At 39.1% G+C, this 14460-nt stretch overlaps 1 protein-coding gene across 4 annotated transcripts in view; it reads right to left on the bottom strand.

The window, feature by feature from the left end:
* The window catches only part of B3GALNT2 (beta-1,3-N-acetylgalactosaminyltransferase 2), a 51010-nt gene that overhangs the window by 34874 nt on the left and 1676 nt on the right, over window positions 1-14460 (bottom strand). For all 4 annotated transcript variants that reach the window (XM_086743240.1, XM_086743237.1, XM_086743238.1 and 1 more), the window contains exons 2-5: window positions 5966-6113; window positions 4539-4639; window positions 3220-3413; window positions 1814-1909 (exon numbers count right to left, since the gene is read on the bottom strand). In XM_086743240.1, coding sequence (XP_086599366.1) covers window positions 1814-1909; window positions 3220-3413; window positions 4539-4639; window positions 5966-6113 — 539 coding nt within the window. The remainder of the gene's footprint in view (window positions 1-1813; window positions 1910-3219; window positions 3414-4538; window positions 4640-5965; window positions 6114-14460) is intronic.

Below are 14460 nucleotides of genomic sequence, written 5' to 3'. Positions count from 1 at the left end.
CTAATGCTGCATTTCCCTCCCTTTCCCCGAGATGAGCAGGAAGAGCAGCACTTCAGCTGGAGCAGTCTGTACAATTCATTACTTCTCGAAGGTGGAAAGGCAGAGAATAGATATTGTCTCAGAAACTGTCTTGTGACAATTAAATAGTTCACTAAATTTACTGCTCTCAAGCAAGCAGACAGGAACACGCGGGCGTTCTATCTCCTCTGAATCATCTTGTTTGGTTCAGCATCCTAAGTATCACAGGAGACTACATGCTGTGCTTAAGCCCTATTAATCTACATTAGAAACACCATGTTATCCTGTAAGCATTCAGCGCATGACACATATCAGATTAAGGAAGCCCACACAAAGAAATATATGAATATTAACATCCCCTTTCTAAATGAAATACTTCCCATCTGCCTTTCAGGAAAAAAAAATGCAATCATTTACAGCAAAATTACAACTGCCTAGAATTTTTCTATCTCAGAACAAAATCTTACAGGGAAAAGGCTTACATGTTATACTACCAATTACTGGGTAACCAATACTCTTTAAAAAAGTAAAAAAACCTTGAATAATTTTGATATCAAATTAGATTGTTAAAACATACGCATAAAATACTGCAAGAGGTCTGCTCACCTGGAAGGTCTCCTGCCAGCATAACAAATCTACATAGTATTCAGTAAAAACTGTTTAAAGTGATAAACCAATTAATCAGCTGCAGGTTCCTCTTAAAAGGAGCTGGACTCGAAATGCATTCATTCTTAAAGAGCTGGGGGAATAACTCAGGGATTAAACTGGCCCCAAACGTCCTCTCCTCCTACTTTAGTCTTCTCTTGCTCCATTCTCCCAGAAAATACTTAATTTCTCGCACAACAAATCAACCCAGACCCAAAGACAACTTACAGAAATGGCAGCGAGAGTCCAGTCATATAGGAGAATACTTAAATGAAGGGAAACAGTCTAAAATGGCAGCCAACATATCTAGTGAGAGATCACTGGTCCACTAGAAACAATTCCTTGTACCTGAGAGGGTTTGCTGAACTAGAATTCCCATTCTGAGTCAACTTGTGTTCACTAAACCTTCACTGTAACAATATCAGTAGTCTTCTCCCAAATTTCTGAGGGGTACAAACACTTCAGCTATAGGATGGTGACAGGTTTTAAAAACCCAAATGTCAGTCTTCTGTGTGCCACATACCCCATCGGGTATATTACAGAGAGACCCTACAACAGATCTTCTTGAGGTTTTGATTGTTTCCTTGCATGGTTCAATGAATGAACAATTCCTCACTGGCACTGCCAGAAAAGGAATAACCAAAATTCCAGTAGTCTTCAAGGAAGCACTTCTTGATTACAACTATTCAGCTAATACTGTCATTGCAAATGTAACACAGAATATCTTGCTGTTACGTCCCAGATATTAGAAGCAGAAACCTCTTTTCCCTAGAAACCTGTGCCATCCTCCCCTCCCTGTCTTGTGTACTAACGTCTGAAAAAACACAAGGGAGAAAGAAGTGTCCCATTTTCCAGTAAACTCTCCCAGAATCAAAGCAGGTACAATTTTCACTCAGAAACTGAAAAGGTTTCTGAAATTGTTACTATTTGCCAATGTAATTTATTTTTAATCAATCTGTATTTTCCAGGCTTTTGCTTTATAACTACTGGTGATAACGAGATGGTGAAAAAAAAATTCTGTGTTTCAGCACATCCCCTTCAACTAGAGGTTTTCACTCGCCCTTTTCCACCTCAAGCACAGGCCAGTTTTATCAGTCAGTCTCTCTGGTTGACTTAAAACAACTGCGGGCAGTTCCAATACTGCACGTACCTCTGGCAAAATGAACTGCTCTACTGGCTTGTACCACAATCTGTTCACTTGCACTCCACAGCTTGGTGGACTAAAGCGAGCACTGAAGAGAGCATCCTGTGAACAACAGAAAAGGAAAAAAAAATCAAAACATACATTAGAAGTGCTGTGAGATTATGCAAATCTCAATCATCTCAGTCACAATAGAAAGAGGTTTATTGATTGTATAAAACTTAGTGAAAGTTTTATTCTCACAATAGTCTCACAGACTGGAACAAGAGTGCAAGTTCAACTAGAATCCAACCAACAGAGCACATCATCTGAAAGACTCAAACTCATCTCCCAGTCTACGGATTTTCTCTCTTCTGTTTAAACAACTGACTACTATTAATTGCCACAGAGGATGTTGACTTCTAGAACTTAACTGCTACTATATCACATAGGCCACCAAACAGCTCTTAGATAGTAAAAAACAACATAAAGATGCTGCATTGCCAGATTCCCAATCTTCAAAAACAGTCTCAAAAAACTCCTATGATACTAACTTTTCTCCTTCACTGGGAGTAAAAAGCTAAAGCAGATCAAGTTATTAGGCTCTCAACATTTAGAACTCTACCACTTAGCAAATATAAACCTGATTACAGTATACTTTTTTCTTGCTATTATAAACTCAACTCTTTGGAAATTCATCATAAAAACCATATTTCAGGATATTTCCTGTACTCAATTGTTATTACTAGCTTAAATTTAAAACTCTTTCTACTGTAGGATAGCCACAAGTCTTGAAATTGGTCTATCAAGTTATTGGTAAAGATAAATGCAATATACCAAATGCAACAAGCATGCTCAATGTTTTTTTTTCCTCCAGGTTAGTACTAAGCTATTCTATCAAACCCACAACAGCTTAGGAGTGGGGGAATTATTCCTGAAGTTTGATTATTACCTGTAAAGAGTACCTGTGAATACCAGTTTCTAGAAATCAAAAAAAAAGTCTTTCCAGAAAGCAAACAAGAAAAAATTACAGCTGTCCTGCATCTTTCTGCTTGAAGGCATCAAATGGGTCTTTCTGTACACGTGTTTTACATACAGTCAACAGTTTATTTTTTATTTCTTAATACCTATAAATACTTTAGAAGCTCAAATGCAACCAAAATTTTGTCTTGGAATTAGATATATGCGGTCTTTCAAAAGAGCATTTAAATTAACTCATAACACCCTGTGAATTTCATCTTTTCATCTTTGCATGTGTATATATATTTACGAAATAAGAATTTACAATGCAACCAAAGAAAAATATAATTCATCTGCTTGCCAGTTAAGTACTTCTCTTCTAAATCATCAACACAGCACGTCATTTTCTGTAAGAACTTAATCCACAATAAAGAGACAACATGCTTTAGTCCACTTTCAAAAGATTACTACAATACCTCATGTTCCGCCTGGTACAGTTTTACAGTGATGTTCCTCTGGAATCCCACTCCATCAGCCTCGTAAAATACCCCAAGACTGGTAATGACAATAGGGTAAAGTACACGAAAGTTCACACTGACAATTCTGTCTTCAGAAAGCACAGAAGGTACGTCCTCAGGGAGACTGAATGCTTCAATTTCCTGATTCAAAACTGTATGAAGAAGAAAGGACAGAGGTAATGTGAGAAGACTTCATGGATCTTGGACTGGGTACACACAGAGCACACTAGATACACGTACAGCATTCAGGTTAATTAGCACGGTTCACAGGCGCACAAGGATAATCAAATGCTGGAAGAGAAGAAAATACAACTGGCTGCAGATTGCAGCAAAGAGAAATTTAGAGTGATACAGTGATCTGCCAGATACCAGCAATTGTAAGTCAATGCCTACATATCCACAGAGAAAAGATTAGAAACACAATAAATCTGCAGAGTGGAGACAAAAATGCTATTTGATTGCATGAATATCTGTATATTAGCACATTAAAATCATTATTCATGTATCAAAATGGCATACATCTCCACTTAATTCCACTGCCTGCTTTTTGGCATTATCTCCTCCCTAAGCCCCGAGGTACCATTTATTCGTGGGAGATTGGTTAAGCAGTGGATGTTGCCATTCAAAGAGAAAGTAACAGAAGTTTCATTTTACAGTAAATCATGTCTTAAGTGCCAAGCAGTCTTTAGTTAAATTGCAATTAAAGAACAAAAATTAAATAGAAAAAAAAAAAAAAGGTGACAGGAAGAATTTACAAGTTTAGTTCAGAGTTTTTATATGACAGCATTTAATTTTTTCCCCATGGTACATTTCCTAATTGTTCCCTCGCTAGGGCAGGACCTGAAAAACTTATCAGCCAGACTTGCTTAGAATTCACTTTGTCACCAGAGGAATCCACCTGACACTCCAGACTCCAGCGCCTTGCTACTATCTTCACATATGACACTGGACCAGGTCATTCCAGCTCTCTCCAGCTTCATTTTACATGGGGATTGAGTAAAAACATATGTTATATGAGAGAGACTATCCCCCAGTGCAAGGAAAACGCAAATCCATTAGAAGTCAATGGCCTCCCCTTCACACCCCCAAAGATATCTCACTTCCTTGCATGCATATGGTAGTTAACAGAAGGTTACGGAACTGTTAAGTCAGCAAGTTCTGGGTGGCATTTATTTTAAAGACTGGTTGTTTCAGTTAAGTAACCCAAACTACTCTCATAATGAATGATGATTAATTCCAGTTCAGATCATAAAATATTTAAAAGTTAATTTCTATACCTGGGTTACTGATGTTCAGAAGTTTGCAGGAGTAGGGGTCTTCTCTGTCCTCCACTGGCACAGCACAACCATGCGCACCTATTATAAACTTCACAAGGACACTAAAATAATTTGGTTTTATTAACACCAGTTCTCTTCCCTACTCCCTCCACCTTCAATAAACTTATTTCATCACAATGGCCTGTCTTTCACAAGATTAAGATTTTGAATCCCTTAAAACTCAGCAATGAGGGTCTCCACGTAGAGCAATCACATTAATTCCCTCATAGGGGCTCAATTCCAAACCCACATTAGCCTTTTACATTTCATAAAGAGGGCGCAGAAAGATTGGCAGCTAGAAATGGGATTCAAGACAGCTAGCACTCTAAACAGAAAAAGACCTAAGGAAACATTGAAGGATCCTGAAGCTCTGCCTTTCCCTGCCTGGCTTTGTTATTAAATATTAAAGATTGTTTGAATATTCTGCATTCAAAAGGCAATGAAAAAAATAATAATAAGAAGAAGAAAAGGCACATAGCATCAAAGGAGGAACAAGGACTCCAGACTATCTGTTACAACGAAATGTCTCAACTTCAGGTTGTAGCAAAACAACAGCTTGCTCTTTCCAGCCCAAATCACGGTTGTGCCACAGTGAGGAGATAACAAATGAGCAAGAGGATCCACCTTATCCCAGTCTTTCACCTAGCAGCCAGATATCCTCCTGGAAGTCCATAAAACCTATGAAAGGCCATATTTATAGATGACTGAAGTAGCTATGCTCCACTCCAAACTGCACGCTGACACCAAATTTGTGAATAATAAAAGGCTTTCAGTGCAAGGCAGGTACCAAGATGTGAGGCCTATCAATATGACAATGTTCCCAGGAATGAACTGCAGCAGAACTTTCTCAACAAGAGCAGAGCTATCTGTAGGCTGTCAGTTCTAGGCAAGCAATCAAGAAGGGTTTGGTGTACTTGGCGCAGTGCAAAAGAAATCTGAACTTCACAGTTGAAGATGCTGTAAGAGGTTTTTGTGGTTCTCTCACCTATCTGCCTAGTAATCCCTGATCCTTGAAAGCATTTCAACTTACATATTATACAAAGCATACATTGCAACACAAAAAAGGGAAAGTCTTGTACATCACTAATGAACAGTGGCAACTACTTGCAAAAACAAACAGCAGTGAACAGTCAAACAATGCCATTTTATTCCTTGTATTAAAAAATAGTTCCAGCCCAGAACAAGCACTATTCTTATATTTTCATGTATTACTAAACAGATTTTAAAAAATTATCAAAGTACAAGATGCTCACAAATAAAGCAAAAAAAAAAAAAAAAGGAAACACTTTTTTAAAAAAGAAAAAAGGATTACATCAAGATATTTAAGCATTACAGTTTCTCCCATGCTCCCCTCACAAAGCCCCAAATTACAAAACACTAGAGATTACCGTTGACTCAGTGCAGGATGTTGTTTCAGGTGCTTGAACCAAGTGTTCCTTATAACACTGCGCAGTTCATGATTGTGTCGAGCTGACAAAACACCTACAATAACATCATAATGTTTCAGCTTCCACTGAGGAAAGAAGGCCAGTGGACCTAGAAATATAAAGTGACAAAGATTTATGATATGCACATATTATGACAAGCCTGAGTTGCAAGCAATAATTAAAATGCATCTCAAAACCAAGCATTTTGGGAATCTGAAACACTAAAAACAAGAAGTAGAATTACTATTGCATTCTTGATTCAGAACCAGGGAAACATTTTCAATATGTCAAAACGTTCACTAGCAATCTGTATGGGAAAACTTTACTGCAATGAACTAAGCAAGTCACTGCACATAAAAAAAAACTAAGACTCACAAAGCAGGCAAGAACATAAGCCTTGGTTTTGACTGACAGCATCTTCCATTCTTTAAATATTTGCCTGCCTATCTTATGAGCAAACTGCCCCCTGAGAACATGCTCTCGCTAGGCTTCTCTTTCCTATCAGCCATCAGAAACCTTGTGGGCAAGACACAAGGTCCTACTGTTCTTTCTGCAAGACTCTTGAGACAGTCTGGGCCTTCTGCTTGCTCATGATGATCCTTCATCCAGCATGACATATCCTGAAGCCTGGGGGCTTGTCATCACTAGTACCAGGCCTTCACTATTAGAACTCACCATTATTCTACATAGAAAAAAAATATTTAAACAAGGCCTGTCAGATTCAGAAATATGCCCATTTCCCCCCATATTTTTAAAACTGCTGGACCACTCTCCTACCTCACCATTTCAACCTAGTATGTCAAGGCCTATCGCTTTAACCTTTTGAAGCCAAACAGCACCCCGCCTTCACGCAGGGTGTTACATCCCTACACGGAGGAACACTCTGGCTTCATTCACAGCTGGATGTCACTGCCAGTACTTGTAATCCATGATTTAGTTTGTGCTGTTTTAATTTAGAGATCAGGAAAGCTGGACTTGATTTCAAGCAAGATTATGACCAGATAGAGACCTGAGAAGCTCTGACTTTAAGCCTGCAAACAAGACAGGCAAGTAGCTAAAGTGAATTTGCATAGTTTATCAGACATTCTAGAATTAAGCAAGATTTATATCTGGCTTTAGCAAAGGATTGCTTTCCTCTCATCTCACTATTTTTTTCATTAGGCTGCAGACAAAGGAAACAGATGTAAAGGTGAGGGCCCTCTAAACTACTGTATAGGGCATAGACAAGACTTTTTAAAATGTAACTTTAAACTTTGGTTTAAAGAAACCAAAAATATCTCCAAGTCTGTATTGTGTACTCCCACTAGAAAGAGTTTAACTATAATCCAGATTCTACCTTCTGTACCAGCATCCCCTTTCTCCACTTTGAAACTGAGAAGATGATAAACAGGTCTTGATAAAACTGCTCACTACCCTAGGACCGCACAGCACCCGCCACAAGAACTGCTGTGCCAAATCACACCAGACATCCATCTAGCCTTATATTCCACCTTCAGCGTGCAGTATGCATTGAAGATGCCTCTGCCATGCTCCGCACTGAATCAGCTTCAAAAGATTTCAGAATTTTTTTTTTTTTTTTTTTGCATTAGGGGCTATTTATAATGGCTTGCACCTGACTCCGCAGTCCCAAAGCCAAATAACAGTGTTCTGCAATCGATTCTCAGAACAATACAATAGCAGGGAACGTTAAAAAAAAAAAAAAAGTTTTGTTTCCACAGACAAACTTTTCCCAGTCTATTTCCTGCTAAATATTTTAGTTCTAAGTATGCAAACACTGATTTTCAAGAAAAAGCCTAAGTTCCACAATTATTTAAATGAAACAGTACTGACAATAGCTACAAGCTTATCAATAACTTAAGCCAAACATTAACCTATTAGGAAAGTTTACATCAACTTATGCTCAGAATGACTTAAAAATCCAAGCAGCAAGCCACTAGTTCTATTCCTCACTTTTCCACTAAAATCTACTGTTACATCTCCAGTAATGACCATACGTCGAATTGGTGGCAAGGTTCAGGAATATGATCTGTTTGCTGACAGAGCTAAATACAAACCTACTGACCTACAGAAGATCCCAAGAAACCTGTAAATCAAACACATTGCTCAGTCTGAATACAATTTTAGTTTTACTTTATGCTGGTAAATACTGACTATCCAGAGGCTCTATATGTCTTCAGCCAAGATCCCCCAGGTCTCCACGACAGCAGAGGTATACGAGACACTCACACGTTTATAAGACTACAATGTTACAGCAAATTCCTCTGTAGTCTCATAATTCTCTCTCACACGTCCTTTTTCTTTCCTAGCTCTTCTTCCATCCTTTGATTATTCTTTAAACAGCCTCTGCAGCCTTAACTGCAAGCCTTCTGATATAAATCTCATAAGAGGACTAACGTGTTTGTAGGCTGCACATGAGGTATTGTTTACACAGATCTGTTTTTTAAGATATCACTTTTAATTAGGAGCAGAACCATTTCATTAAACGAAAATTGGAGAAAAATAAAACTAAGAGCACAAGTCTATGGAGTGACTTGAGTCAGAATATCATAATTTGGCTTAAATCAATTAAATAAAAAAAAAACAACTAAAAAGAAGCTACTCAAATCAAACATACATACTTTTAATTAGTTTATATTTTAAAATGAGTGAAGCTTCTCCTTATGAACCATTCACATGGGAACAAGTTAATGTAACAGATGCTTCAGAATTAATATCCTACTGCTTTCAGAACAGACAGCTCCTTCTTGTTTTAGGCCACCTTCAGGCTTAGGACAGTAGCATTACAGCAGTCCATATTCAGAAGATTGCTGTCCCAATGCTTATGCCATTTTACTTTTAAAACCACTGAAAATGGAAAAAAAAAAAGCAAAAAAAAAGCTTATTTCATAAAAATCTAATGAATAAGCTCTTTACAGGTTAGCAAGGGTTTCTACTTCCTACAGAAAAAAAACATTTGCTAAACTTTCAGGAAAAGAGATTCATACATCTCTCTCTGAACTAGTACTATTAAAAAAGGGGACATAAAATCAGAGGCATAGGAAAAAAAAAGACTAAGGCTATTACTCATTTATGAGAGTAATTCAGATATGTGCATATATATACTCTGATGCAGCACAAGTTAAGAAGAAACATTGCTGACCTCCAAGTCAATAATAAAGTATTTACACAAGCAATCAATACTTGCCACTGGGGACCAAACTTACTTATCATATGTTCTATTTTTGCGCTTTCTTAGGCCAAAATTTTAAGTCTTGGTAATAGGCTTAAAAAAACACATACTATACTGCTCTTACCTTGCACCGGCTGTGCAAAATAACTAAGCCTTTACATTGTTCAATTACAAAGACAAAAAAAGCCCTGTGAAGTTTGTGGAGGGCAGAAAAAGAAAAAATGCTACATACCACACTTCATGATAAACCCTAAAACGTGCTGCTAACCAAAGGGATGCAGGAGAGGAAGCCTTTCCAATTCAAAGGTCACACTATCACTAGCTGCACTGCTTTTGAACTCTTACCGTCTTAAAGCCGCACCGCAGTTGCATCACACAGCCTACCCCTACACTCTTTAGCATCAGGAACAAAATTGCTTACACTTCGCTGTTTCGCTTGAGGCTGTTAACCCAGAGCAAAAGCTACAAAAACATGAAAGGAAGCAGCCCTCTCTCAGCTGCCGAAATCCATTTAATTCTGCACAGCAACTGCCAGGAGTACCTCTGTCAGCTCTAAGACTAGTGAAGTCCAGCCTGCCAGAGCCCTGTGTCACATGGTGAATAACAAGCTCTTACTGAGGCTTTCTTGGCCTGGGGTATTTGTAAGGACAGGCTCCCACATAACTCTCTGATGTCTGACCATACATGCATTTTTATTAGCACAGCTTTTCACCTCCATATGAGCTGCAGTAAGCTTTCACAGGATTCCTGGTCACCAATTTTCATCAAACTTGGTGAAAATGCTGGTTTTTGGGACCTCCACCTGTCTGACAAGCTTGACTTAGAACTACCAATGGACCAAAGTTAGGGAGAGATGCAGGAAGGGGTAAACAAGCGCATCTGTAGAGCACAAAGCTGTGCCCTTAGAAGACAAGGTTAAAGATGCAGAGGCGTATCTCCTGCTGAGTTGGCCATGGAAAGAGGTCACTGCTGACATTCAGTCTCCTGGCTCTGGTCAGATTTTAACCACCTCAGCAGCAGTCAATAGCTCTCAAAGTTTTTCAGAATCCCAAACTACAAAGGTTAACATGCAACGCTTCTTCCTGTGAGACTGATTCTCAAGTAAAATGTCAAGTTAAGCTGTTAATTATATTTACTGTCATTATAAGGAGATGAAAAGATTGAGAGATCATTTAGCTTGATTTTGTCAATAAACAAGGTAAATATGATCTTGCTGCACATATCTATGGATGAGTCCTCTACCAACTACTAAATTTGCCAGTCATGTCCAGTCAAGTGTGACATAGTGTGCAGTCCCCAAAGTGATTAAGTTCCCATGTTTCATGGAACTAGACTGGACAGAGAAAAGACTTCTTGTTAGTGCCTGCACAGAGAAACAGCAGTGTAGGCTTACCTGCATGATCAGACACCAGAAAAAACCCCTGGAGACTGCTAGAATAAATGAGCGCCACAGAAGGCCAGGCTTTGTATCTTCTGCTACCCACGCAGCTACTCACTTTTTTTAAAAAAAAAAAAAAACAAAACAGCGAGTGGAACTAAGTAGGCCAGGTAGAAGCTATTAAGAATATTCTCAACTAATCCACTTCATAAGATAAGACTAAAAAGGAACAACCTCTTCTTCGCTTCCAAACCCCACACATTGCAGGTTGTTATCTCTGCCTATTCTTCTAACTTTGCAACCATATTCCTGCTTTTAAATGCCTTTCTCTTTCTTCTATGCTGCTTTGTAAAAGATCCAAACAAACACAGAAGAATGAATTAACTGAATATAAAGAAGGTTTGTATTCACAGAATGCTGACACACGCAGAAAAAGAACAAACCAGAGAGCAAAAGCAGCTCTTTCCCCTTCTCTAATCTTCTTCACTTAAAGTAATCTGCTACAGCTCATCTGCATTACAGGTTTCTCTGCAAGCAGAGCTACATGAGCCCCGTGCAGCACCTACTTTATGCCAGAGCTAAAAATCACCAAGATATACACCCCTGCTTTCTACAGGGGCACAGTTACTCCTTGAGACAGGCAAGCCTTTAGACAAGCTTTTAAACAAGCTTTACAGATTCAAAGAGGAAAACCTCTGTAGGCAGATTTATCTTTTTTCTTTTTACAGAAACAGGACAGCAGGGTCCTTCTGAGTTGCAAAGTGACCACAGTAATACTGGTGGGATGACGGTGCTTTAAACACCATTAAAAATACAGCACTTGCACACTTCTAGACAGATCTGGGAATGATGGCCAAAGCATGAGAAGGGCAGATAGAAAAAGAATAAAGCAAATCCTTTCTGCAACACTGAAACTGATGCCTCCTCTTCATTTGTTGTTTTGGGAGGGAGGTGAGGGGGGCTGGGGGGAGGTTGGAGGGGGAAGCACAGTACCTTTATCCTTTTAAAAGTAGTTACCAACTCCTGATGCCATGGAACAAAAGCCTGCTCCCAGGGAAGGCTACTTGCTCCCTTCTAGCTGTTCAACTCAGTGGGCAATTTAGAAGACAACTGGTGAAGAGCTTCCTTCAGCCACAAGCCTTGCTCTCCAACTCCGGCTGAACTGGGGTACCCTTTGCCCCCTGCTCCAATGCTAAAACATGAAAATGCCACTGCAATGCTGCTCATCAGTAGTTTGCAATGTTTCAGACATCAGTCCACAGAAAAACTGCAAACTCTAAAAAAATCCCAGTTAAATAGGAAAATACTGTCAGCTTTGTTGTGGATTCTTTGTCAACTGTTTCAAGCTATCAAAAGTGAGGGGCCTGTGTTTGTTGGGGATGTCTCATGCCTGGAAAACAATGTTATAGCACGATCTCATAGATCAAGGCTGGGGAACAACTGGCATTTTAGGCAGAACTGCACAGCTGTTGTAATGCCAAGCCTGACCTGTTGACTGAAGGTTTCAGTTTCCAAGACCATCAACCTGTTAGTCTTTACATGTGTACAAAAGATGAAATAACTTTGTGACTGAGCATACTACTCCCTGACAGACAGGTTAACAGATTTCAGACACCATCTTTTCTTAAGAAGGTATCACATCTGGGCAGAATTCCTCCTTACGGAGTACAGCATCACTCATAACCTCAGAGGTTGTTCCTACATTTTGTTATTTCTCTATTGAAAAACCACAAGCAGGTTAAGTTCTCCCTCTTTCTCTCTCACCTGTCATGTACACAGGCTGGTCCATGAAGGGGGACACCCCTAATTCTGCAAAGCAGATCACTAAACACCAGCCTAAGCAACCTGTACACGATTCCATTAGGCCAGTGCCTGAAGAAGTACACACAGAACCGCAGGACAACAGATGGCATACAAGCAGTTTCTAGAAAATGGTGGTTTTCAATCAGTTGCATAATTATTCACTAGTAAAAGATTGACTTTAACAAAACCAAAAGGGCCAATTCTTAGCTGCCACACTCCCCCAGAAATGTAACAGGAATAAACGTCTTAAAGGGCATTAGCATCAGCAAAGTAGCAGCATGTTACACTGAATGTGTGGGGCTTTCTGATTAGGCACTGCAACCGAAGCCCTACAATGAGTAATTTCCCACTCAATAAGACTTCTGCCATCAATTAAAACACACAATTAGCAGTGAATCCACCTGGAGTGCTAAAAGCAGGTCTGTCTGTTCTTTCTCAAGTTTCTGAGGTCATTTTATAATTAGCATTTATCTAAGATTTTTACAAAAAAAATAACTAAAGCTTCCTACCCACAAACTTCCTTTGGATAGCACTTGTTTGTAACCAGTTAGACAAGGACTTCAAGTAAACCTAAAAGCACGTTCTTGCACAAGTCTTGCTCAGAAGTGTGAACTACAGTCCTGTGAACCGATGAACAAAAAGAAAGCAAGGAGCCACCAAAGTCAGGACACCGAAGCAAAGGCCAGTGCCTTTGGCCTCGGAATCGATCCTATTTATTTTTTTCCACTTAAAGAGTAGTGCCTAAAAAAGTGTATTCTGTCTTCTGTGACACCAAGGTGAAGGTGATTGTGAACACAGAGAAAGCCAGAATACTGCACAGGGAGAGACACAACTGAGGGCCAAAGCACACAGGCAGACTACAGGCCTTTCACGTGGGGTAGGCAGGAAAAAGGTTTTATTAAAGGAGGTGCTTCCAATGGAGGGAGAGAAGTAGATGGAACGAGTGAAGACTGGAACACTCCTTACATTTAAAACTGTCTGACCCATACACAACAAAAACACACCGCTTTCCAGAAATGGAAAGCCTGTGTCGCCAGCAGAAATTAGAAGTACTTGAATTGCTCAGCTTAAGAAAACTAAGGTTTAAAACAGATAGTTTTGATCTCTGTGGTTACATGATGGAAGTGTACTTGAAGGAGGAGAATGACCCTTTTAACTAAAAGGCTTAAGAACTGAAGGGCATAAACCAGTTGCAAGCAAGTTTAGGCCAGAAATGAGGAAACACTTCTAATCAGGACAACAAGCTTCTGGAACAGCCTCTTCCTAACAATTAGGAATTCAAGTGAACAAACAAAATGCCACCACAACCCTTCACTAAATAAATGTAAGCTGCCTAGCCGCCATTTTAAGACAGAGATCGACAGTTGCTTATTAGTAAGCAGAATTGATGGCCAGAGATGTCTATTCCAGTCTTCTGTTAGCAAGTCAATGATGTGAAGATAAATAATCACTAAAACAAGTTACCAACTTTTAAACAGATTTCCATTTGTGTCTGTGTGTGTGCGATGATTATTGAGAGGGGAATTAAACTCTGCAGAAAACAGAATTGCTGTTCACTCTGCCTTTGACTTCCACTGGTAGATAATTTTGCAACTGTTCAGACACACAAACACTACACAGAAACACCACAGAATATACAAATAATGCATTTTTATGTCATAGCTGTTGTAAAACACTGTCCCATGCTCAGATTTAATTTTATTCATACCAGTGATTCTAGGTAGTAGGTAATAAAAAGCAGCTGGAGCAGTAAACAAGAAAAAAAAATAATAATCAAATGAAACAAGAATGGCTTTATCAGGCAGTACCAGAACCTCTTCAACAGTTTCAGATTCAAGAAGCATTTTAATAAATAGGGACATTTCTTACTCGTGTATATGAATTTATTACTGTTCCTAAAACACTCTGAATAATAAAAAAATACAACGCAGAACACATCAGAGAGAGAAGAGGTCCCTTAGCTCATCCTTCCTTCCTCTGCCAAGGCAGCCATACATACAGCTTGTACGTTTTGCAGTATGTTGAGGGCTAAGAAGTAGACTCTTTCCTAAATTACCATGCAAGGATCAGGCCTACAAAGAGACAGCAGGTATACAGTATCAAGCA

The sequence above is a fragment of the Chlamydotis macqueenii genome, chromosome 3 (genome assembly GCF_036417535.1).
Source record: "Chlamydotis macqueenii isolate bChlMac1 chromosome 3, bChlMac1.mat, whole genome shotgun sequence".
Classification (NCBI taxonomy): Eukaryota; Metazoa; Chordata; class Aves; order Otidiformes; family Otididae; genus Chlamydotis; species Chlamydotis macqueenii.
The sequence above is the reverse complement of the archived record's forward strand: the minus strand, read 5'-3'. Positions and strand labels throughout refer to the sequence as shown.